Consider the following 24,250-nt stretch of genomic DNA (forward strand, 5'->3'; position numbering starts at 1 on the left):
GAAATTTCATATGCTTCAGAATTTTCTTCCTTTTAAATATCACTGTTGGCTTTAATTTGGTTCCGTCTGCCATGCATGCTAGAACAACGGTAAAATGCGTTTTTTCATGTCCCGTTGTTTTTATGACAACATCCTTTTCACTAACTGAGTTTACTGTTCGATTCCCAGGCATATCAAAGTACATGGGCGTCTCATCCATATTGCCAATTTGGGAAAGTTCATATCCATGACACTTCCGTAATTTTATGATAAATTTATCGAAGGACTGCACTTTTTCTTCAAGCTGCTTTGGTAACTTCTGCGCAATTTTTGTTCGGTGTCGTAATGTTAATGCTTTGCGTTCCATAAATCTGTTGCACCACCCAGGCGAAGCAAGAAAAGATGAAATACCTGGTGTGTCCTTGAATTTACCATTCTTGAGTTGTAGAACTCAAAAACGAATTGCATTTCTTGTTACTATAATGCCATCTTGTCGTTGCATCAAAATCCATTCATTTAGCTCTTCTTCAAGTTCTAGAAAGGATGCTACATCTCCACGACAGGCATGTTTCGTTTTGGGGATTTTTTCAAGACTGTCTTTTTGCTTACGCCAAAGCCTAATATTACTCTCTGCTACACCAAATTCTCTCATAGCAACACTGCTATTATGTTCTTCTGAAACTGCACGACACGTAATTTAAATCCTTCTTCAAAAGATGAACGTTTATGTTTCTGTTGGCTCGTTTTCAGGCTAAGTTTTTTTAACGAATAATATTTAAAATGAACTGTGGTTAAACCGATATACCTAACTGTCGATGGAGAGCGCATTCGCAGATACGATGCGCGCTCGGTCGCCGAATGCGAGTGGGTCAAGTAGATTTGGTTGCATAGGTATTAGGTAGTATATGTTGTGTGTGCAAGTCTAATAAGATGTTATATTTTTTTAGGATCCACATATAATGCAAACCCCTAACTTTAAGTAGTATTTTTTACCATAAATTTTTCGCATTATACGCGATAATATATAGTAATCTTAAAGTAAGGTTAAACTATGAAATTCAGAACTTTTCTAAAAGAAATTCTAAAGTTACATAAATACTGAAATTACTTGTATTCTTATTATCTTCACAAAAATGATGCTATTTTAAGCTTGTCATAGAGAATAACAGAAGTTCCAAATTTGAAAAATGAATTTATTACGAGATGACATCATAATCTACAGCAAACCTGATCATTTGGCTAAATTGAGATATATTTATCTACAACAGTAACAGGTATATAACAATAACAGATATATAAAGGTAACATGAAAACAGGAGAAAAAGATATCCTTGAAGTATGGAGTAATTTCTTTGAAAAACTTCAAAATGGAACAAGCAGTGATGACAGCATAGTGGTAAAATACACTAACGAGGCATGCAGTCAGGAATACATATCCATACTTGAAGTGGAAAAAGCCATCAAAAGCCTGAAATGTGGAAGGGCAGCAGGAATAGATGATATTTGACCAGAAATGCTCAAGTATGGGTGGCTGTAATGCATAGTTCAGAAGGCCTGGACAGAGGGACGAATTCCAGATGATTGCAGTAGAGCTCTCATAGTACCCAAATATAAAAAGGAAATAAAACTGAATGTGAAAATTACAGAGGCATTTCTCTACTGAGTGTTCTTGGTAAGATATATGCAAGTATATTTGAGAAACGGTTGATAAGGATTGTGTAAGAAAAGCTTGGTGAAGTACAAGCTGGATTCAGCCCAAATAGAGACTGTCAGGATCAGATTTTCACTTTACGACAGATAGTTGAGAAATCATGTGAATATAACAAAGATCTGTATTTAAGTTTTGTAGATTTGGAAAAGGCATATGACAAGGTGCCAAGGGAAAAGCTATTCAAAATGTTACAGTTATATGGTGACAATGGGGCATTATATCAAGCAATACTTAGTCTTTATTTGAGTTGTAAGTCAGCAGTTAGAATTGAAGGAAGTACAGAAGGATGGTTTAATGCTAAATCTGGTGTCAGACAATGATGTACTTTATCCCCTCTGTTATTCATTATCAATATGGATCACATTATGAAGGAAAGTGGTATTAAACATGATATCAAAATTGGAGATGTTAATGTCAGCTCTTTGCTTTATGCAGATGATGTTATACTTCTAAATAAATCCTCTACAAGTCTGCAAGATTCCCTGACTAAAGTGAATGACTGTTGTAATAGATATGGAATGAGGGTCATCATTAAAAAGACAAACACAATCAAAATAGGCAGAAACATTGAAAATATCAACAACATTGTGAATGGAGAACCTATAGAACAAGTGAAACATTTCAGCTACTTAGGCACGATTTTTAGTGGAGATGGTAAATTAAATATGGAACAAGAAATTAAATTAGCTGTATACAAGACAGTTTAACTTATGAATCTGACAGCTGGGTCAGAAGTAAAACACTCGATCAAAGACTAGAGACCACAGATATAAGAGTCCTGAGAAAGATTAGGGGCATGAACAGATGACATCAATGGCAATATCATATTAAAAATGAGAATATTAGGAAAGAACTTGACATTGTCAACATCCAGGAATGAGTTAGCAGAGCTAATCTCAGGTGGTATGGGTCACTTAAACAGAATGGGAGAGGAAAGATTAGCAAAGCAAGTGTTCTCTGCCAGGTTGGCAGAGAATACTTCTATGTAAAAAGTGCCGTAGAAGATAAAAATATAAGATCTGATAATGTTGGAGTCTTGACAGGTAACAGACTGATTTGAAGGAAAATTGTAGATAGGAAGTTAGTAATGATGTCATTTTTCATGTACTATCATATCCTGTATACTCCCTTGAGTTTATATATCAGGAATTTGATGATGATGAGTAACAGCTATACTGGTCATTAGATATAATGACTAGGTTACATAGTAATGGATGAAAGTGGTCACAATGTTTCAGATAAAGACAGGTAACTACACTTACTTTGAGGTGAATAGCTACTGAAAACCATAACATATAACTCCACTGTGAGTGTAACAATGTGAACTGTACTTCATGAAATTTCCTATTTGTGAATTTTTAAAACTGGAAAAGAAACATGATTACTTAATACAAAATGATTTTAACTACCACCAGACATGAAATTTCATCTCCTACCATTTGGATTTTAAATGAAATCTATACACTATACATTTACTTGATATGGTATGGTGATTCAATTATAAAATTTGAGCTTGCTGATGGAGTCAATACTACTAGGCTTGCGGGGGTACAAATTAAAAATATGACAAATGTAATAGAAAATCGGAAAATTAAAGACATGGTAGTTTTCTTTGAAACTAATGTCCATGCAAAATACTACATAGGCCCATTACTCTGCCCCCCCCTCCCTAATACACAAGAATACAACATGACCATTTCTATTCCCTATATCAGAGGTACATTGGAAAAGATAGCCAAAGTATTGTTGAAACATGGCCTTCGCACCACCTTCAAGCCTCATGTCAAGCTGGCAACTCTGATCTGCTCACCAAAGGATAAACTTCACCCTTTAGCACACCCAGGAATGTATGAAGTTCCATGTGACTGTGACTTGGCCTATTATGGGCAAACAGGAAGATCAGTGAACATCTGCCTGGAAGAACATGAAAGATACATTCGCCACTATTACTATGGCAAGTCGGGACTGGCAGACCGCGCTTTGGACACTCCTTCACACAGGATTAGATGGAGGAAAACGAATGTGCTATTTAGGAGTCGTTATAGATCTGAAAGACTATTTTTTGAGTCAGCAATGGCTTTGAAGAATTCTCCCAACCTTAACAAATATGGTTGCATTAATTTGCCAAAAATTTGGGAGACGGTATCCTAAGAAAAACTCCTGGATAACTGCTGCCTTTTTTTTTTTTTTTTTCCCCGTTAGAGGGTGCCAAAAATAGGACTTTAGATCTTTTGTCTTTCTGCAATTATATTGTTTCACTCACTTACTATCGCGTTTACATGTGTGTTGTGCTCTGATGATGCTGAGTTGAAAATCAGCGAAATATTAGCGTTAATAAAACATCCTTGTTGATAAAAGTGTTTGTGGTGTTGTTAATACCGTGAAAAATAAGTCATGAATAACCAGCAACGCCTAAGCTTATCTGTTAGATTTGAAACTAATGATTTAAGCAAATAGTGAATATAGTATGAGGGAGGAAGAGAGGATATGAAAGGTCTGTTTGAAGAAGTGAAAAATAAAAGTGAGTGAGCAAAAATTGTATTTTTGCTATGGAGATATGAATTAAGGAGAGCTATAATAGCAAATAATTCAATGCACAAGCTCTGTAGAAGAAATGGATATATTTGTTGATGTTCTTTTTTTTTGAAAAAAAAAAGTATTGGTTATTTTTAATTTATTGAAAGTACAGAAGTCTAATGGTTCTTGATGATTGTTATTCATGCAAATTTTCCCATATTTTCCTAGGACATTTGCGATTGGATTATTTCTAACTCTGGCATTAAGATCTCCTGTTATTAATATATATAGTCATTTTTATTATATTCATTTAACTGTTTTTGTAACTCCTCATAAAATTGTTCGGAATCCACTTTCCTGCATTCTTCAGGGGCATATACGCCTATGATATACTCCTTTAAGTAGCTTCTATTTGTTTCTAACTTAACTATTATAATTCAATCATTTACAAAATTGTACTTTTGTATTCTACTTTTCCATTTATCATTATCATCATCTTCATGAAATTCCTGACATGTACCCTCAAGGGATGTACAGGATATAATAGTACTACATGAAAAATTTACATCATTACTAACTTCCTATCAACAATTTTCCTCCAAATCAATCTGTTACCTGTCAAGACTGCAACATTATCAGATCTTATATTTCTATCTTCTAAGGCACTTTTTACCATATAAATGTTTTGCTAATCTTTCCTCTTCTATTCTGTTTAAGTGACTGTATAACCTGAGATTAGCTCGGCTAACACATTCCTGGATGCTAATAATGTCCAGTTCTTTCCTAATATTCTCATTTTTAATATGATATTGCCATTGATGCCACCTGTTCACGCCCCTAATCTTTCTCAGGACATTCTTATCTGCAGTCTCTAGACTTTGGTCAAGTGTTTTACTTCTAACCCAGCTCTCAGATCTATAAGTCAAAATGGGTTTGTACACTGTCTTGCCTATAGCTAATTGAGTGTTTTGACTAATTTCTCTCTTATTCCATATAAATTTATTCATTTGACGACTTCCTGCCATTCCAGCTTTGTTGATTCTGTTGTCTATTTCCATATTTAATTTACCATCTTCGCTAAGTAGTTGATATATTTTACCTGTTCTATTGGTTCTTCATTCACAATGCAGTTGATGTTTTCAATGATTCTGCCAATTTTCACTGTCTTTGTCTTGTTATTGCTGACTTTCATACCATATCTATTATAACAATTATTCAATTTAGTCAGAGAATCTTGCATATAATGTGATACACATATAGATAATGAAAACAGAGGGGATAATGTACATCTTTGTTTGACACCAAATTTAACATTAAACCATCGTCCTGTACTTTCTTCAATTCTAACTGCTGACTTAAAAAAAGACTAAGTATTACTTGATATAATGCCCCACTGACATCATACAACTGTAGCGTTCTGAATACTTCTCTCTTGGCAATTTGTCATATGTCTTTTCCAGATCTACAAAACTTGAACACAGATTATTATTATTATTATTATTTGACACTTCCAGGGAGTCCAAAGACTCATCAAGGGAGAGCGTGCCAACAGCATAGAATGATTGATCCCCTTTCAACAACTAACCACTCTCAAACTTGCATAACGTTTTGCGTGAGCCATTAGTAGCAGAGGCTTTAACCAATCAACCAACCTTTGCTCTTTGTTATATTCCTATGATTTCTCAACTATTTGTTGAAAAGTGAAAATATGATCATAACAGCCTTTATATGGCCTGAATCCAGATTGTTCTTCACCAAGCTTCTCTTCCACAATCCTTCTCAACCATTACTCAAGTATACGTATACTTGAATAAATTTTACTAGGAACACTCAGTAGAGAAATACCTCTATAATTCTCACATTCAGTTTTATTTCCCTTTTTTTTTTATATATGGGTACTATGAGAGCTTGACTCCAATCATCAGGAATTCATCCATCTGTCCAGGTAAGACTTTTATAGCTCCATACTTGAGCATTTCTGGTCGAATATCATCTACTTCAGCTTTTGATGACTTTTTCTACTTCAAGTATGTATATATATTCTTGATTGCATGCCTGGTCAGTGTTTTTTTACCACTAGCTGTCACCGATTGTTTCATTTAGCAATTTTTCGAAGTAATTACTCCATACTTCAAGGATATCTTTTCCTCCAGTTTTCATGCCACCTTTATCATCTCTAATTCCTTTTACAGCACTCTTTCTTCCATTTCTGAGCTTCTTCAACAACCTCCAGGATATCTTGCCACTTTTTGATATTTATTTTCTACGTTCTTATCAAAGTCTTCCCATCACTTTTGTTTAGCTAGTTTTACACAGTGTCTAGCTTTCTTACATTTGCCTAAGTATTCCCTTAGAGCACAAGCTGACTTATTTCCAAGGAACTTTCTTTTCTTTCACTATCTCTTTAACTTCCTGTGTCCACCATGAAGTTCTGATTTTTCTATCCTTGCAGACAACCTCACCACATGCCTCTCTGGCTAAACCAATCAATGTTTTCTTCAGGGTTTTGCAAATAAATCGCCTAGGTTTGGTTGTACCTGTTCTCAAACTCTTTCATTTTTTCTCCAATAATGTTGATGTATTTTAGTCTACAGTTCACATTTGAGAACTGCTCAACTTTTATTCGCTTAAAAACTTTCTTATATGTTTTTCTTTCAATATGCAATTCAATTTTATCCTGCTCAAGAGTAAATGGTGATCACTCCCAATTTCAAATCTTCAATTAAAATGGCCACACCACTATAAGCTCTGATATGTTGGTCCACTCCACTATATAGCACAGTAAAACCAATTATATTTTTTGTTCCCTTAATTTCCTTTTTGTTTCTGTTATCACAGCTATATGAATATTTTTAGTTGTTTTACTGATTCTAATTTCTTTGTTGTTATGCTTCGCACACCCCATGTGGCTACTTTTATAATGTCCGAGATTCCTAATCAGGCAATGACAATCAAAGAAAAGAAGGAGTAGCCATAGTATTCAACAAAATATGAAGCTAATCTTCTTGAATCGCAGGCAGTCTCAAGTAGAGTGATTTGGGCAAATATCAGAATGGGGAACTGGACAATGAGACATTTGTGCCTATGGTCCCACAGAAGGTTCTACTAAAGTAGAAGTGGAGGAATTTTTTGAGACTTTAGAAAAAGCAACTGACACAATGAAAAAGGAAAAGTTGGTCCTTGTTGGGGATCTAAATACCAGAGTAGGAAATGATTGTCAGACACACAAAAATATTTTGGGAAAATTTGGAGAAAAGAGCAAAGCTAATAATAATGGCAAATATCTGTTGGATTTCTGCTCAGGACATGGACTGGTTATTACTAATACGATGTTCCAACATAAAAATGTGCACAAATTCACATGGAGAGAAGTGGCAAGAAATAAGAAAGTCTCATTGACTATGTTATTGTTGCTGGTGATGTTTTTCTCCCTGGTGCAGGATACCAGAGTGTACAGAGGATATGAAATTGGAAGTGATCATTATTTAGTCTTGAGCAGGATAAAATTGAATTTCATATTGAAATGAATAACATATAAGGATAAGGGAAATGGGTTTACAGTGATACTGCTGGACCTGGCAAAGGCGTTTGACAGGATACCACATGGAATTCTAATCCGTAAACTGCAACATATGGGAATGGATATAGGGTTGGTGAGATGGATAGCTGGGTGGTTGATGGAGAGATATCAAAGAGTAGTTTATTCAGGAGTAGAGTCCAAAAAACGGGCTGTGACTAGTGGTGTGCCACAGGGTTCTGTTCTTGGACCACTGCTGTTTAATCTGTTCATTAACGATATAGGGAAGGGTCTAAGTGGAGCAGTTCATTTGTTCGCTGATGATGCAAAGTTGGGTAGGGCGATAGTGAATGCAGAAGATGTCAAAGTCTTGCAAGATGACTTAGATAGATTGGAGTTCTGGACTAAGGAGAATGGATGTCAATTTAATGTGACAAAATGTAAGGTTATGCATTTCGGAGTGAAAAGATTAGCAGCAGTATACCACATTGGTGGAACTGTACTCCAAGAGATTGATGAGGCCAGGGACTTGGGAGTGTTGGTGAATAGGGAGATGAAGTTTAGGGGGCACATTGTGAAAGTAGCTAAATCAGCTCATCAACTCACTTGGTTGTTGAAAAATACCTTGACGAGCAGAGAAAAACAAGTTATTGTACCTCTGTACCGAGCCCTGATAAGACCTCATCTCGACTACTGTGCCCAGATTTGGTCACCTCGGTTCCTTCTTGATGGGGAGGAGGTTGAGAGGATCCAGAGGCGAGTGACTAAGATGATAGCAGGTCTATGGAATGAACCATATGAGAACAGGTTGTAGATTTGTGGGTTGCAGAAACTAGTTGATAGGCGGAAAAGGGGAGATATGATTGAGACATTCAAATTGCTAAAAGGATTCTATAGGATTAATTCAGATGATATTTTTGAGATCAGGACTGGTGGTGGGAGAACTAGGGGACACCCATGGAAGCTGGGTAAGAACGTGGTTAGCAGGGGTGTTAGAGCTGGGTTCTTTACTTTTAGAGTGGTAAATGAGTGAAATAAGCTGCCAGAGACTGTTGTGGGTGCTAAGACAGTGAGCGAGTTCAAGGCAAGGTATGATAGATACTATGAGAATGTTGAACAGCTGTGTGAACATGATGTTTAGGGCCTCCCTCGATGAGTCTAAGGACTCCTGGAGTAGCCCGTGGTAATAATAATAATAAAGAAAGTTTTAAAGCAAATAAAAGTTGAGCAGCTCTCGGATGTAAACCATAGACTAAAATACACAAAGATTATTGAAGAAAAAATGAAAGAGTTTGAGAAGGAACCAAACCTTGATTGATTCAGCTAGAGAGGCAAGTGGTGTAGTTGTCTGCAAGGAGAGAAAAATTAGAACACCATGGTGGACACAGAAAGTTAAAGAAGTAGTGAAGGAAAAAAGAAAGCATATTCAAAGTTCCTGGAAAATAAATCAGCTTGTGCCTTGAGAAAATATAGAGACAAATGTAAGAAAGCTAAACACTGTGTAAAACTAACTAAACAAAAGTCATGGGAGGACTTTGGCAAGAACACAGAAAATAAATATCAAGAAGGTTGCAAAATATTCTGGAGGTTGTTGAAGAAACTTAGGAATGGAGGAAAGAGTGCTGTAAAAGGAGTTAGAGATGATAAAGGTGACATGAAAACAGGACAAAAAGATATCCTTGGAGTATGGAGTAATTACTTCAAAAAATCGATAAATAACAGTGGTAAAAAATACTCAACAGGCATACAGTCAGGAATACATATCCATACTTGCAGTAGAAAAAGCCATCAAAGGCTTGAAATGTGGAAAGGCAGCAGGAGTAGATGATATTCGACCAGAAATGGTGAAGTATGGTGGTATAAAAGTCTTACAGTGGCTACACTGCATAGTTCAGAATGCTTCGACAGAGAGATGAATTTTTGATGATTAGAGTAGAGCTCTCATCGTACCAAAATATAAAAAGGAAATAAAACTGAATATGAAAATTACAGAGGTATTTCTCTACTGAGTGTTTTTGGTAAGATATATGCAAGTATACTTGAGAAACGGTTGATTGGGATTGTGAAAGAAAATTTTGGTGAAATACAAGCTGGATTCAGGTCAAATAGAGGCTGTCAGGATCATATCTTCACTTTATGACAAATGGTGGAGATATCATGGGAATATAACAAAGTTCTGTATTTAAGTTTTGTCAATTTGGAAAAGGCATATGACAAGGTGCCAATAGAGAAGCTATTTAATACGCTACAGTCATATGGTGTCAATGGGGCATTATATCAAGCAATACTTAGTGTTTATTTGAGTTGCAAGTCAGCAGTTAGAATTGAAGGAGGTACAGGAGGATGGTTTAATGTTAAATCTGATATGAGACAAGTATGTACATTATCCCCTCTGTTATTCATTATCTATATGGATCACATTATGAAGGAAAGTGGTATTAAACCTGATATCAAAATTGGAAGTGTTAATCCCAGCTCTTTGCTTTATGCGGATGTTGTTATACCTGTAAATAAATCCACTACGAGTCTGCAAGATTCCCTGACTAAACTGAATAACTGTTGTAATAGATATGGTATGAAAGTCAGCAAAAAAAGGTGAATAAAAAGAAAAAAGACAATGAAAATAGGCAGAATCGTTGAAAATGTCAACTGTGTTGTGAACGGAGAACCTGTGGAACAAGTAAAAATTTCGGCTATTTAGGTACGATTTTTAGTGAAAATGGTAAATTAAATATAGAAATAGACAACAGAATCAACAAACCTGGTATGGTAGGAAGTTTTTTGTGAACAGAGAACCTGAGGAACAAGTAAAACATTTCAGCTACTTAGACACGATTTTTAGTGAAGATGGTATGGTAGGAAGTCAACTGAATAAATTCATATGGAATAAGAGAGAAATTAGTCAGAACACTAAATTAGCTGTATACAAGACAGTGTTCAAACCAGTTTTAACTTATGAATCTGAGAGCTGGGTCAGAAGTAAAACACTCGACCAAAGACTAGAGACCACAGATATAAGAGTCCTGAGAAAGATAAGGGGCATGAACAGATGACATCAATGGCAATATCATATTAAAAACAAGGATATTAGGAAAGAACTTGACATTGTCAGCATCCAAAAATGTGTTAGCAGAGTTAATCTCAGGTGGTATGGTCACTTAAATAGAATGGGTGAGGAAAGAGTAGCAAAACAAGTGTTCTCTGCCAGGTTGGCAGGAAAATGATCCAGAGGAAGACCAAGATATAGGTGGATTGATAAGGTACAGAGTGCCATAGAGATAGAAATATAAGATCTGATAATGGTGGAGTCTTGACAGGTAACAGACTGATTTGGAGGAAAATTGTAGATAGGAAGTTAGTAATGATGTAATTTTTCATGTAGTACTATCATATCCTGTACAATCATATCCTGGGCACATGGCAGGAATTTGATGATGATGATGAATTTTCCAGTTCAAAGCATATGAGTTGCAGAAATTTTTTACTTGGTAAGTTATCCAGTCTTATGCAAAAATACCCGACCTGGATGACCAGGGTATCTTTTCTATTCTGGCCCACTACCTTTCGACCTGTCCAGCTAGAGAGATCCTATCAGTAGCTTAGCTACTGTTGGCATACTTGTTGTCATTGGTGTTCACAAGCCTCCTTACCACATCAAGGTGGAGATACCATTAAGGAGGGAGGGGAAAACGAGTGAATAAATTTATGCAGAATAAGAGAGAGAGAGAAAGTAGTCAAAAGACAGTGTTCAGAATGTATTTAACTCATGGATCTCAGAGTTAGGTTAGAAATAAAACAGATAATCAAAGACTAGAGACACAGATATGAACATTCTGAGAAAAATCAGGAGCAAACAGATGGTGTAATCGTATTAAAAATTAAGATTAGGAAGAAACTTGACATTGGTAGCATTCTGGAAGGAATGAGCAGAGCTAATCTAAGATGTTATGATCATTAAGACAGAATGGGAGAAGAAAGGTTAGAAGAAAGGTTTTAGATCTTTCAAAACAGGTAGCCTGATGCAGTTTAGTACTGCATCAGGCTACCTGTTTTGAAATATCTCTTTGGATACAAACTCTTCTTTATTGTTTGGCTGAGATCTGAAAACGAGTATTCACAAGTATCCGAAGAAACACTTAAGATTCCTAATGCCTACTGGTTTCACATTCGACATGTAAGTGTGAAACTAAATTCTTGAATTCGGTTTTCTTAATAAACAAGCACAGAAATCGATTGGATGCCAAACCAGATTATTTCAAGATTTTAAATGTTATCTGTATCACCTAACACAAAACCAATACGTGATGCTGAAAAAAACATCATGTTTATTATTTAAAATCAATAAACGTATAGTAAATAAGATATAATGACTTTATTTACTGGTATTGCAAATCTACTTATTTAATTCAACAAGGAATGTAAAGTTTAGGAGGAAATGCTATTTTAAACAATGTTGGAAATAAGAACTGGAATGTACCGCTAATGTAAAAAAGTTTCAAGAGAAAAGCTGTTAAATATATTACAATTATATGGTTCAAGTAAGAAATTATACATCTATATTAAGTTGTACTTCAGCTGTCAGAATGGAAGGAAGCACAGGAAGTTGATGTGATAGAAAATCAGATGTAAAACAGAGTGCATACCATCTCCACACTTATTCATCACCTATGTGAATCAAATTATGAAGGGAAATGGAATATTACGAAGGTGAGTAGTATACATAAAAAGTTTTATGTAATGAAAAGACTATTATATTATTTAAGGAATTTACAATGTATACTGGAATATTAATTAAAAGAAACTTTAATAAATACTTCCTATATTTTGGCAATGTCACATTGCCATCTTCATGGGAACATACAACAATGACATGTGTACACAGGCACTACAAAAAGCAAATGAAGCAGAAGAGAGAAAATTATTGTTGTTTCTGGAGTCCTAAAGTTGCCCCCCTAGCAGGTTATATTGGATTGTCTTGGCTGTTGGACTGAAGTTCTCAAGATGCAAGCTTCCCAAATTAGGGGCAGTCTCATGCACCCAAATTTGTTGAGGTTTGGAAAGTTTTTTTAGAGCTGAGGCTGATTCCATGAACAATCTTTCATATTTAAACTTGTTGCGGTGTATTAATGTGGCTCTCTTCCAACATATTCTGTGGCTGGTATCCAGAGCATGGCGTGCAAGCCCAGAGTGGCTGTACTGGTGAAACCGGATGTAGTCTTTATGTTCCGAAATCTTCACATTTGCTGTCCTGCCTGTTTGGCCAAAGTAGGACAGTTTACAGCTGCAAGGGACCTGGTATACCCCAGGTAGATCTAGGGGAAGTGGTTGGTCTTTGGTGGAGCAAATGAGGGATGCCAATTTTTTTATATAGTTTGTAACAAGAAGTCAGGTCATATTTTTTTAAGATTTTAGTTAACTTTTCAGAGGTGCTGCGGATATAGGGAATGGTGATGGATTTAGTGTAATCTTTGTTATGAAGTGAGAGGATTGTGGTTAACTGGTTTTAATATTTTTTGTATTTTTTGAGAGTTGTAGCCATTGGCTAAGAAAGTATTAAAGATGTGGTTTCGTTCAGTTGTTAGGACATTGTCATCTGAACAGATTAATTTTCCCTGTTATATAGTGTTTTTATAACCCCATATTGTTGTGAGGGGGTGGGATAGTTGGTGAATGTATCTGCCGGTATGGGTGGGTTTTCTGTAAACAGAGAAAACCAAGGATCCATCAGGCTGGCAAGTGATTAGAGTGTCTAGGAAAGGAAGACCGTTGTTTTCCTCTTTTTCCAAGGTAAATTGGATTCTGGGGTGTTGGTTGTTTAAGTATGTTAAGAAGGCGTGGAGTGCATCTGAGCCATGTTACCAAATAGTGAACACATCATCAACGTAGCGAAGCCAAACAATGAGTTTTTGTGGGGCTGAGTTTAAGGCTTTCTCTTCAAAAGTCTCCATAAAGAAGTTGGGCAGGGGTGGGGATAGTGGTGAACCCATGGCTGTCCCCCTCTATCTGTTTGTAGAATTTTCCTTGCCAAATGAAATAGCCTCAGTTCATTGTGAACTGAAATAGGGTTGAGATATTTGGAGGAAATTTGGCTTGGATGAGTTCTAAGGTTTCCTTCAGTGGGACATTTGTGAATTGGGAGGAGATGTCAAAGCTGACCATTATGTCAGTATGTTGGAGTGAGAGGTTTTCTATGCTGGCATTGAAGTGGGCTGAGTTTTTTTTTATGTGTGATGGTGTATTGCCAGTATAGTGTGTGGGTGCCTTGGCTAAATGTTTGGCTAATTTGTATGTGTGGGAATCAATGCCATCCACTATGGGACGTAACTGTACATTTTGTTCATGTATTTTTGGAAGTCTATATATTCGCACGGGGGGGGGGGGTCTAGAGTTAAAAGGTTTTAGTTTGTTGGTAACTTTCACAGGCCAAGAAGTGACCTTCTTAAGGACCCTTTGGAGTGTTCTAATTTGGGAGCTGTGGGATTATACTCAATAGGGAGGTAGGTAGTCCGATCTAACAATAAAGCATTAAGCTTACCTGTGTAGTCAGTTTGGTTGAGAACCACAGTAGCATTTCCCTTATCCGCTTTGGTGATTACTATTTCTTTGTTTTTCTTCATTTCTTGTAGAGCTTTATATTCTCCTTTGGAAAGGTTGGTTTTTGATGGTCTTGCTTTGGTGAAAACACCAGCTACATCCAGTCTGATATTGTTGGCGATATGGTTTGGAAGGTTGTGGACACCACGTTCTATCTGAATCATTATTTCTTCGGCCGGTATTTTCTTAGGAGATATGACGAAATTGTGGCCACGTGCCAGTGTGTTGAGTGCCTCAGGCTTCCAAGTAACAGAAGAAAGGTTGATTACGGTGTTGAGTGGTTATTGAGGTTCGGAGGCAGAGTCCTTTTGACTTCTCCATGCTTCCACCTTGGTATCACCACCTCTGGGTCTGGTTCCTACTGACGAGACCTCAATAAAGGTCGAAACCGGTCTGGGTAGTGGCCCTTCCCTTAATGCATAGCATTATACATGTCTGCAAGGAGATGTGCTTTGCATTATGGGAGATACTAAGACAAGGAGTGATGAGAGCTTTACCACGAGTTGCCTCAGTATTAAAGATACTCCAGGTGCAAACTTTGTTTGCTTACACTTGGATAAAGGATTGAACTAAATCTATTATTTATTTATTATTATTTAAACTAATTTATTATTTGCCAAGTGTAAGCAAACAAAGCTTGAACTTGAAGTCTCTTCAGGACTGAGGCAACTCGTGGTAAAGGTGGACCAAGTTCTCATCACTCGATGCACTGGCACGTGGCCACAATTTCGCTATATCACCTAAAAAAATACTGGCCGAAGAAATAATGATTCAGATAGAACATGGTATCAGCAACCTTCCAAACCATATCACCAACAATATCAGACTGGATGTAGCTGGTTCTCAACAAAGCAAGACCACCAAAAACCAACCTATCCAAAGGAGAATATAAAGCTCTACAAGAAATGAAGAAAAACAAAGAAATAGTAATCACCTAAGCGGATAAGGGAAATGCCACTGTGGTTCTCAACTAAACTGACTACCTACCTCCCTACTGAGTATAATCCCACCAGCTCCCAAATTAGAACACTCCAAAGGCTCCTTAAGAAGGTCACTTCTTGACCTGTGGAAGTTACCAACAAACTAAAACCTTTTAACTCTAGACACCCCCGAATATATGGACTTCCAAAAATACATAAACAAAATATGCCATTACGTCCCATAGTGGATGGCATTGATTCCCACACATACAAATTAGCCAAACATTTAGCCAAAGCACTCACAAACTATATTGGTAATACAGCATCACACATAAAAAACTCAGCCCACTTCAAAGCCAGTATAGAAAACCTCTTACTCCAACATACTAACATAATGGTCAGTTTTGACGTGTCCTCCCTATTCACAAATGTCCCACTCAAGGAAACCTTAGAGCTCATCCGAGCCAAATTTCCTCCCGATATCTCAGCCCTATTTCAGTTACAATGAACTCAGGCTATTTTGTTTGGCAAAGAAAATTCTACAAACAGATAGAGGGGGGACAGCCATGGGTTCACCAATATCCCCACCCCTGCCCAACTTCTTTATGGAGACTTTTGAAGAGAAAGCCTTAAACTCTGCCCCACAAAAACCCACTGTTTGGCTTCGCTACATTGATGATGTGTTCGCTATTTGGCCACATGGCTCAGATACACTCCACTCCATAACACACTTAAACAACCAACACTCCAGAATCCAGTTCACCTTGGAAAAAGAGGAAACCAAGTCGCCCTTTCTTAGACACTCTAATCACTCGCCAGCCTGATGGATCCTTGGTTTATTCTATTTACAGAACCCACCCATACAGGAAGATACATTCACCAGCTATTCCACCCCCCACAACAATATGGGGTTATAAAAACACTATATAACAGGGCAAAATTAATCTGTTCAGATGACAATGCCCTGTTATATAGTGTTTTTATAACCCCATATTGTTGGGGGGGGGGAATAGCTGGTGAATGTATCTACCTGTATGGGGGGTCTGTAAATAACCCTTTAGTCGGACTGAACTAAACCACATCCTTAATACTTTTTTAGCCAATGGCTACAACCCCCAAAAAATACAAAAAATATTAAAACCTTTTAACCACAACCTCCTCCTTCATAACAAAGATTACCATTCCCTACATCCGGGGCACCTCTGAAAAGTTAACCAAAATCTTAAAAAAAAAATGACCCGACTTCTTGTTACAAACTATATAAAAAATTGGCATCCCTTATCCGCTCTACCAAAGACCAACCACTTCCCCTAGATCTACCTGGGATATACCAGATCCCTTGCAGCTGTAAACTGTTCTACTCTGGCCAAACAGGCAGGACAGCAATTGTCAGGATTTCAGAACATAAAGACTACATCCGGTTTCACCAGTACAGCCACTCTGGGCTTGCATGCCATGCTCTGGATACCCGCCACAGAATATGTTGGAAGAGAGCCACATTAATACACCGCAACAAATTTAAATATGAAAGATTATTCATGGAATCAGCCTCAGCTCTAAAAAAACTTTCCAAACCTCAACAAATTTGGGTGCATGAGACTGCACCAAATTTGGGAAGCTTGCATCTTGAGAACTTCAGTCCGACAGCCAAGACAACGTAATATAGCCTGCTAGGGATCACCTTTAGGACTCTAGGAACAACAGCACTTTTCTCTCTTCTGCTTCATTTGCTTTTTATAGTGCATGTGTGCACATGTCATTGTTGTATGTTCCCATGAAGATGGCAATGTGACATTGCCAAAATATAGGAGGTATTTATTAAAGTTTCTTTTAATTAATATCCCAGTATACATTGTAAATTCCTTAAATAATTTAATAGTCATGTGTTACCAACTTATAAGCCTATCTATAAGAAAAACAAAATGCAAGTAACCAGTTTTTTAATTACTAAACTTAATAACTTAATAAATTCATCATCATCATCAATGGCTTTTAACAACCACTTAAGTGCCCATGGCATTCCAAGTATCCTTGGATTTCCTAACTGTAATACGAGGATAAGGCGGTCTCCCTGTGCATCTAAGTATTCTTGTCTGTAAATTGCATGTGTTCTATTGGCTGAATTATTTGTTTTGAGGGATGAAAAATATGAGGTTTCTGGGAGAAAAAACTCTCTACCTCCATATGAGACCGGCTAACTCACCTTTAGTCAAAAGAGACCACATAAAGGTTCCTCAATTCACAGACAGGAATCAAACCCAGGTCTTTCTGATCCAAGGGCTTCATCTATACTGACTGAGCTAAGGAAGCTCTTAATAATAAATTACAGGCATTAAATAGTTGTATGGCTTACTTAGAAATGATTATTATCAAATTGGGATTTAGGCTGCTTACTTTTCAATAAAAGTAATACATATAATAGTTTTATATTAAGTCAAATTATAACTTACTTTATTTACATCTTCTAAAAGCTCACAAAATGGATCAGGAGAGGCCTGTGATCCCCAATTATAAGAACTAGTTGGTGGCACACTACTGTGTTTCCTTGTTGTAAATTCTTCTCCCCAGCTTTCAGATTCCCAATCACTTTTGGAACTTGGATCTGATATGCACTAGAAGTGTTATTTATAAGTTTTTTTTTTTTTTTTTTTTAATGACAAAAAAATATATGCTTAAGTTACAAACATTTAGACAAACAGAGATCTCAGTAAGCAAAATATGTTTATTACATAATCAAAATATTTTAAATGAATATGGAAGAAAATCTATCTGCAAAATCTGAGAAATGATCTGCAATCATGTGGAATGACTGGGGAACTTCAGTTGTTTGCTGATGATGCAAAGTTGATGAGAATTACAAGCAATGTGATGTTGATTTTATTCAGGAAGACTTCAACAGACGTTTTGCTTGGAACAAAGGAGAAGCTGGGTGTGAGGAGTAGATTTTTTTTACATGGAGAACTATGGGTGAATGAAATGCATTGCTGTGTTAATGCAGGGAGTATTAAGGATTTTAAGATTAAGTATGATAAAAGTATTCTGCATTACTTCAGCCTTGGTATCTCTTCTGGGTCTGCTCTCACTGATGAGACTTCATCAGTGAGAGCAGACTGGCTAGTGGCCTTCCCTTAAAAAATGCATAGCATGTTATGCATCCAAATATATGAATGCTTTGCATTATGGAACATACATTAAGGCAATTAATGTAAAATCATTATCTTCTACGTACAGCAGCCTAGTCATGTCATGAAGATACTTCATGCACAAGGTGTGTTTGCTTACACTTGGATAAAGGATTAAACAAGAATAAAATTTCTTGGCATTTTCAATTTGATGTACTTTTGCAGGGATAACTGGAACCATATTCAGAATAGCAGTGTGCCATGTGCCAACTTGTTCCCCATCCCCACAATTAAATACATTTGTCCCAATCCACATAGATATGATACTGCATTAGGCATCCAACATCATCTTGTCTTCTGCATACATACCACACAATAACTCTAGTTTTTCATGCAGTAATCTATTCTAACAGATGCCTCTACAATGCATTGTAGAGGCATCTGATAGAATAGAATTCAGCTGTTATTCTTTTATAAAATGTGAGCAAATTACTAATGAATTGTAAGAGTCGCCTTCCTCTGTCATTCCTTTTCTGGATACCATGGTTTCCAAGAACTAAATCTTCTGCCTTTTGTTGCTTAGTGCCTACCTGGGCATTAAAGTCTCCCATTATAATGACCTGGGAGTTGTGGTCGTCTTATTGCTAGTGCAAGTTCATCGTAGAACTCCTCTATTTTTTCCTGATCATAGCTTGTGGTGGGAGTATAAACCTTCATTATTGTTAGCGATTTGTATTTTTCTAATTCTAACTTTAAGGAGGTGATTCTGCTTGTATAACTTTTAAATTCTGTGATATGCTTTTCCATATGCTTAAGGGAGTCAGTTTCTTAATTAAGAAACTGACTCCATTAAGTCCATTTTTGCATTCATTATGGTATTCATTATAGAAGGCCATTGTCTCTTTTCATAATTTTTTTGGTGTCACATCTCATCTCTGAAAGTCCAATGATGTCCCAGTTGATTTTTTTCAGGACCTCTTGTAATTCTACTAATCTATTCTCTGATTGTAATGTACATTCAGTGAGGATGTACATTAAGTAATGTACATTCAGTGAAGTGATTTTTATTGTATACACCCTTGATTTCCACCTCATCTCATCACTGTCATACCTAGACAACACACACTGCCTACCTTTTCTATCACATTATTATCTTGTATTATCTCAACAACCTACTGATATCCAAATCTTACATTCTCTCTGTTCCCAGTTAAGTCAAGTCATTTGTCCCTACTACCACTACCAACTCTTTGGCTAGCTTACTCCTCATAACTAATGCCTCAATCACACTATTAATTTTACAACCCGATAAACTTAATAAACTTTGTGCATCTCATTTACAACAACTCTAATAATCAAATCCCCATACAATGCCACTTGCAGGTCTTTTGTTACCTCATTCATACTGACATCATTTGTTTAAGTCTTCTCCACTCTTCAATACATGTCTACAATTCTCTACATTTCACTCTGCATCTGCCTCATCTTCACCAATTCAGATTTCCAATCATATGAAATTTTTTTGCTATCATTCACTCTTGCTATTTTATCACCAGTCACAGATACTTGTTTGTTGTAAACCCCACTTGCCACATTACCATTAATTGTTCTCTGTTTTTCAACAGCATAATCTATTGCTTTCTCATTAATTTCACTTTTATTTCTTTTCATCATTATCATCCACTTCATTGTCAATTGAACTCTTTTCCTCACTATCACTTGCACACACACTTCCTGAAAATAGCACAATCTTCTTCAACTGCTGTTTCAGTTATGATGCCATGTCATCATCATCATCATCAAATTCCTGCCATATACCCTCAAGGGGTGTACAGGATATGATAGTACTACATGAAAAAAATGACATCATTACTAACTTCCTATCTACAATTTTCCTCCAAATCAGTCTGTTACTTGTCAAGACTCCAACATTATCAGATCTTATATTTTTATTATCTAAGGCACTTTTTACGTATCAATCCACCTATATCCTGATCTTCCTCTGGGTCGTTTTGCTTCCAACCTGGCAGAGAACACTTGTTTTGCTAATCTTTCTTCGCCCATTCTGTTTAAGTGACCATACCACCTGAGATTAGCTCTGCTAACGCATTCCTTGATGCCGAAAATGTCAAGTTCTTTTCTAATATCCTCGTTTTTTATATGATAGTGCCATTGATGCCATCTGTTCACGCCTATAATCTTTCTCAGGACTCTCATATCTACGGTCTCTAGTCTTTGGTCAAGTGTTTTACTTCTGACCCAGCTCTCAGATCCATAAGTTAAAATTGGTTTGAACACAGTCTTGTATACAGCTAATTTAGTGTTCCGACTAATTTCTCTCTTATTCTATATGAATTTATTCAATTGACTTCCCACCATACCAGCTTTGCTGATTCTGTTGTCTATTTCTATATTTAATTTACCATCTTCAGTAAAAATCATGTATAAATAGCTGAAATGTTTTACTTGTTCCACAGGTTCTCCATTCACAACACAGTTGACATTTTCAATGATTCTGCCTATTTTCATTGTCTTTGTCTTTTTATTGCTGACCTTCATACCATATCTATTACAACAGCTATTCAATTTAGTCAGAGAATCTTGCAGACTTGTAGCGGATTTATATAGAAGTAGAAGTATAACATCATTCGCATAAAGCAAAGAGTTGACATTAACATCTCCAATTCTGATATCATGTTTAATACCACTTTCCTTCATAATGTGATCCATATAGATAATGAATAACAGAGGGGATAACGTATATCCTTGTCTCACACCAGATTTAACATTAAACCATCTTCCTGTACTTCCTTCAATTCTAACTACTGACTTACAACTCAAATAAAGACTAAGTATTGCTTGATATAATGCTCCATCAACACCAAATAACTAGCATATTGAATAGCTTCTCTCTTGGCACCTTGTCATATGCCTTTTCCAAATCTACAACTTAAATACAGATCTCTGTTATATTCCCATGCTTTCTCGACTATTTGTTGTAAAGTGAAGATCTGATCCCGACAGCCTCTATTATTATTATAATTATTATTATTTTCGGGCTACTCCAGGGAGTCCTTAGACTCATCGAGGGAGGTCCTAAACATCATGTCCACACAACTATATGACATTCTCACAGTATCTGTCATACCCTGCCGTGAACTCGCTCACTGTCATAGCACCCACAACAGACTCTGGCAGCTTATTCCAGTCATTTACCACTCTAAAAGTAAAGAACCCAGCTCTAACACCACTGCTAACCACACTCTTGCCCAGCTTCCATAGGTGTCCCCTAGTTCGTCCACCACCAGTCCTGATCTCAAAAATATCCTGTGAATTAATCTTATAGAATCCTTTTAGCAATTTGAATGTCTCAATCATATCTCCCCTTTTCTGCCTATCAACCAGTTTCTGCAACCCACAAATCTTCAACCTGTTCTCATATGGTTCACTCCATAGACCTGCTATCATCTTAGTCACTCGCCTCTGGATCCTCTCAACCTCCTCCCCATCAAGAAGGAACCGAGGTGACCAAATCTGGGCACAGTAGTCAAGATGAGGTCTTATCAAGGCTCAGTACAGAGGTACAATAACTTGCTTGTCTCTGCTCGTTAAGGTATTTTTCGACAAACAAGTGATTTGATGAGCTGATTTAGCTACTTTCACAATGTGCCCCCCCTAAACTTCATCTCCCTATTCACCAACACTCCCAAGTCCCTGGCCTCATTAATCTCTTGGAGTACAGTTCCACCCATGTGGTATACTGCTGCTAATCTTTTCACCCCAAAATGCATAACCTTACATTTTGTCACATTAAATTGACATCCATTCTCCTTAGCCCAGAACTCCAATCTATCTAAGTCATCCTGTAACACTTTGACATCTTCTGCATTCACTATCGCCCTCCCCAACTTTGCATCATCAGTGAACAAATGAACTGTTCCACTTAGATCCTTCCCTATATCATTAATGAACAGATTAAACAGCAGTGGTCCAAGAACAGAACCCCACTAGTCACAGGCCGTCTTTTGGACTCCACTCCTGAATAAACCACTCTTTGATATCTCTCCATCAACCACCAACCCTATATCCATTCCCATATGTTGTAGTTTACGGATTAGAATTCCATGTGGTATTGTTAGATTGTGATAGAGTGGAAATTTATGAATTCCTATCTTATCACAGTCTAACATGCTTTTCCAAACAAAAGAATGATATAAATACAATAAATTGCTTCTAAGTGTAGAATAAGTATTATGTATATATAAATCAAGTGAGTTCTTTAATGAAAGGGTATTTTGTGCCGTTCATGAATGTGATTAAATTGATATTGAAGGTATAAAACATTAGCAGAGCATTATAAAATATGTATAAAAGAATTACAAAATGTAAGCACAAATTCAACGGTTGGGGGGGAGTCAAGTCCAAAGGTTACGCGAGGGAGCGGATCGCCCAGAGTAAACAATGACGTCATCGTACGTGCGATTAGCGGCGGAGACGATGGACGCCATGACGTAGTAGTTCGCTGGACATCGAAATGGGGGAGAAACGCTGAGAAAGAGGAGGGTAATATAAGGGTCATGCAACCCTGTAGCAAGGCTTTTTTTCTCCTGTGGTTCCCCTCTCGAGGTGAGGAAGGGTGCCAGCGCCCGGTACCGGCAGTCGCGGGTTTCGGCGACAGTATCTCCACGGAAAAGTCCGGCTGTCCACAGAAGGCCAGTTTCCTGTGAACTTATGATGCCATAAAGAGCCATAAAGGAAGATAAGTAGACTTTGTTTGTGTTTCACTGAATATGAATGAAAGATTTGTGCCACGTTAACATGTTATAAAAGGGAACATTAATGATATAGGATGAGGTTGTATTGCTAGGACTTTAGAAGGATATTGAATTTATGTTTATTATCTGTCGTTGTGTTAAAGTTCGTCATTACATTGAATGAAATCAAGGATATGTTTAGAGTAAAGAATTGGCATAATATTAAGAGATTGTGAAAGATATGAATGTTATCTTGTGTAGTCTGACAGAGCTACGGAGTCTTAGATTGATTGTGATAATAGTACATGATTAATGCATTAGCGAAGGTTAATATAATTCTTACTTTAGGAAGCTACTGTATACTATTTTATAATTGTAATAGTACTGTTGGAATTTTATATACCTTGTCTGAAACTCCCTTAAGATGGGATTTGATTTAGTGTTATTATGTGTATCAACTTTTGAGTATAATAAACCTTGCTTTCGATTCTAACAAAGAGTTTCTGTAATTTCTGGAATCTGATGCACCGCTTATAAAATATTAATGCGAACCTATGCGGGATATTAAAAGAGATATTTGAAAAGAGTAAATTTTGGCCACGTCTGCAGAGTTGATAGGTATCATTAAGTATTAAGTACTGTCCAGAGATTACCTCTTGGTTGTTAATGTTTAATAATCTAATAGCGCTAAGTGGCACAGCGAAACAAATAAATTTCTTGGCGTTTTATGAGCGGTAAATCTTAGATCATGCCTGAATAAGAAGAAGCGACACAACATAAATGGCGCAGCGGTAGCATAGTTATAATAAAGAAAAAGAAACGTTACAACATTATCCTGTCAAACGCCTTTGCCAGGTCCAGCAGTATCACTGTAAACCCATTTCCCTTATCCAGTTCAGCTGTCACCTTGTTATAAAACTTGAGCAAGTTACTCAGGCATGATCTACCCTTTACAAAGCCATGCTGTCCCCTGTACAGTATCTCATTTTCATCAATCCATTCCTGTATTTTTCTCTTGACTATTTTCTCCAAGACCTTGACGACAACTCCTGATATGCTGATTGGTCAGTAATTTGCCACCATAGTCTTGGATCCTCCTTTATGCAGTGAAACTATTTCCCCCTCTTTCCACGCAT

General features: G+C 36.8%; 1 protein-coding gene across 1 annotated transcript in view; it reads right to left on the reverse strand.

The window, feature by feature from the left end:
• Positions 1-24,250, reverse strand: part of yata (N-terminal kinase-like protein yata) — a 386,793-nt gene that overhangs the window by 21,484 nt on the left and 341,059 nt on the right. Inside the window, exon 18 of the mRNA XM_090396135.1 lies at positions 17,689-17,850. Coding sequence (XP_090252261.1) covers positions 17,689-17,850 — 162 coding nt within the window. The remainder of the gene's footprint in view (positions 1-17,688; positions 17,851-24,250) is intronic.

Source organism: Typopeltis vanoorti, chromosome 7, assembly GCF_054136105.1.
Source record: "Typopeltis vanoorti isolate ZY-2024b chromosome 7, IOZ_Tvanoo_1.0, whole genome shotgun sequence".
Classification (NCBI taxonomy): domain Eukaryota; kingdom Metazoa; phylum Arthropoda; class Arachnida; order Uropygi; family Thelyphonidae; genus Typopeltis; species Typopeltis vanoorti.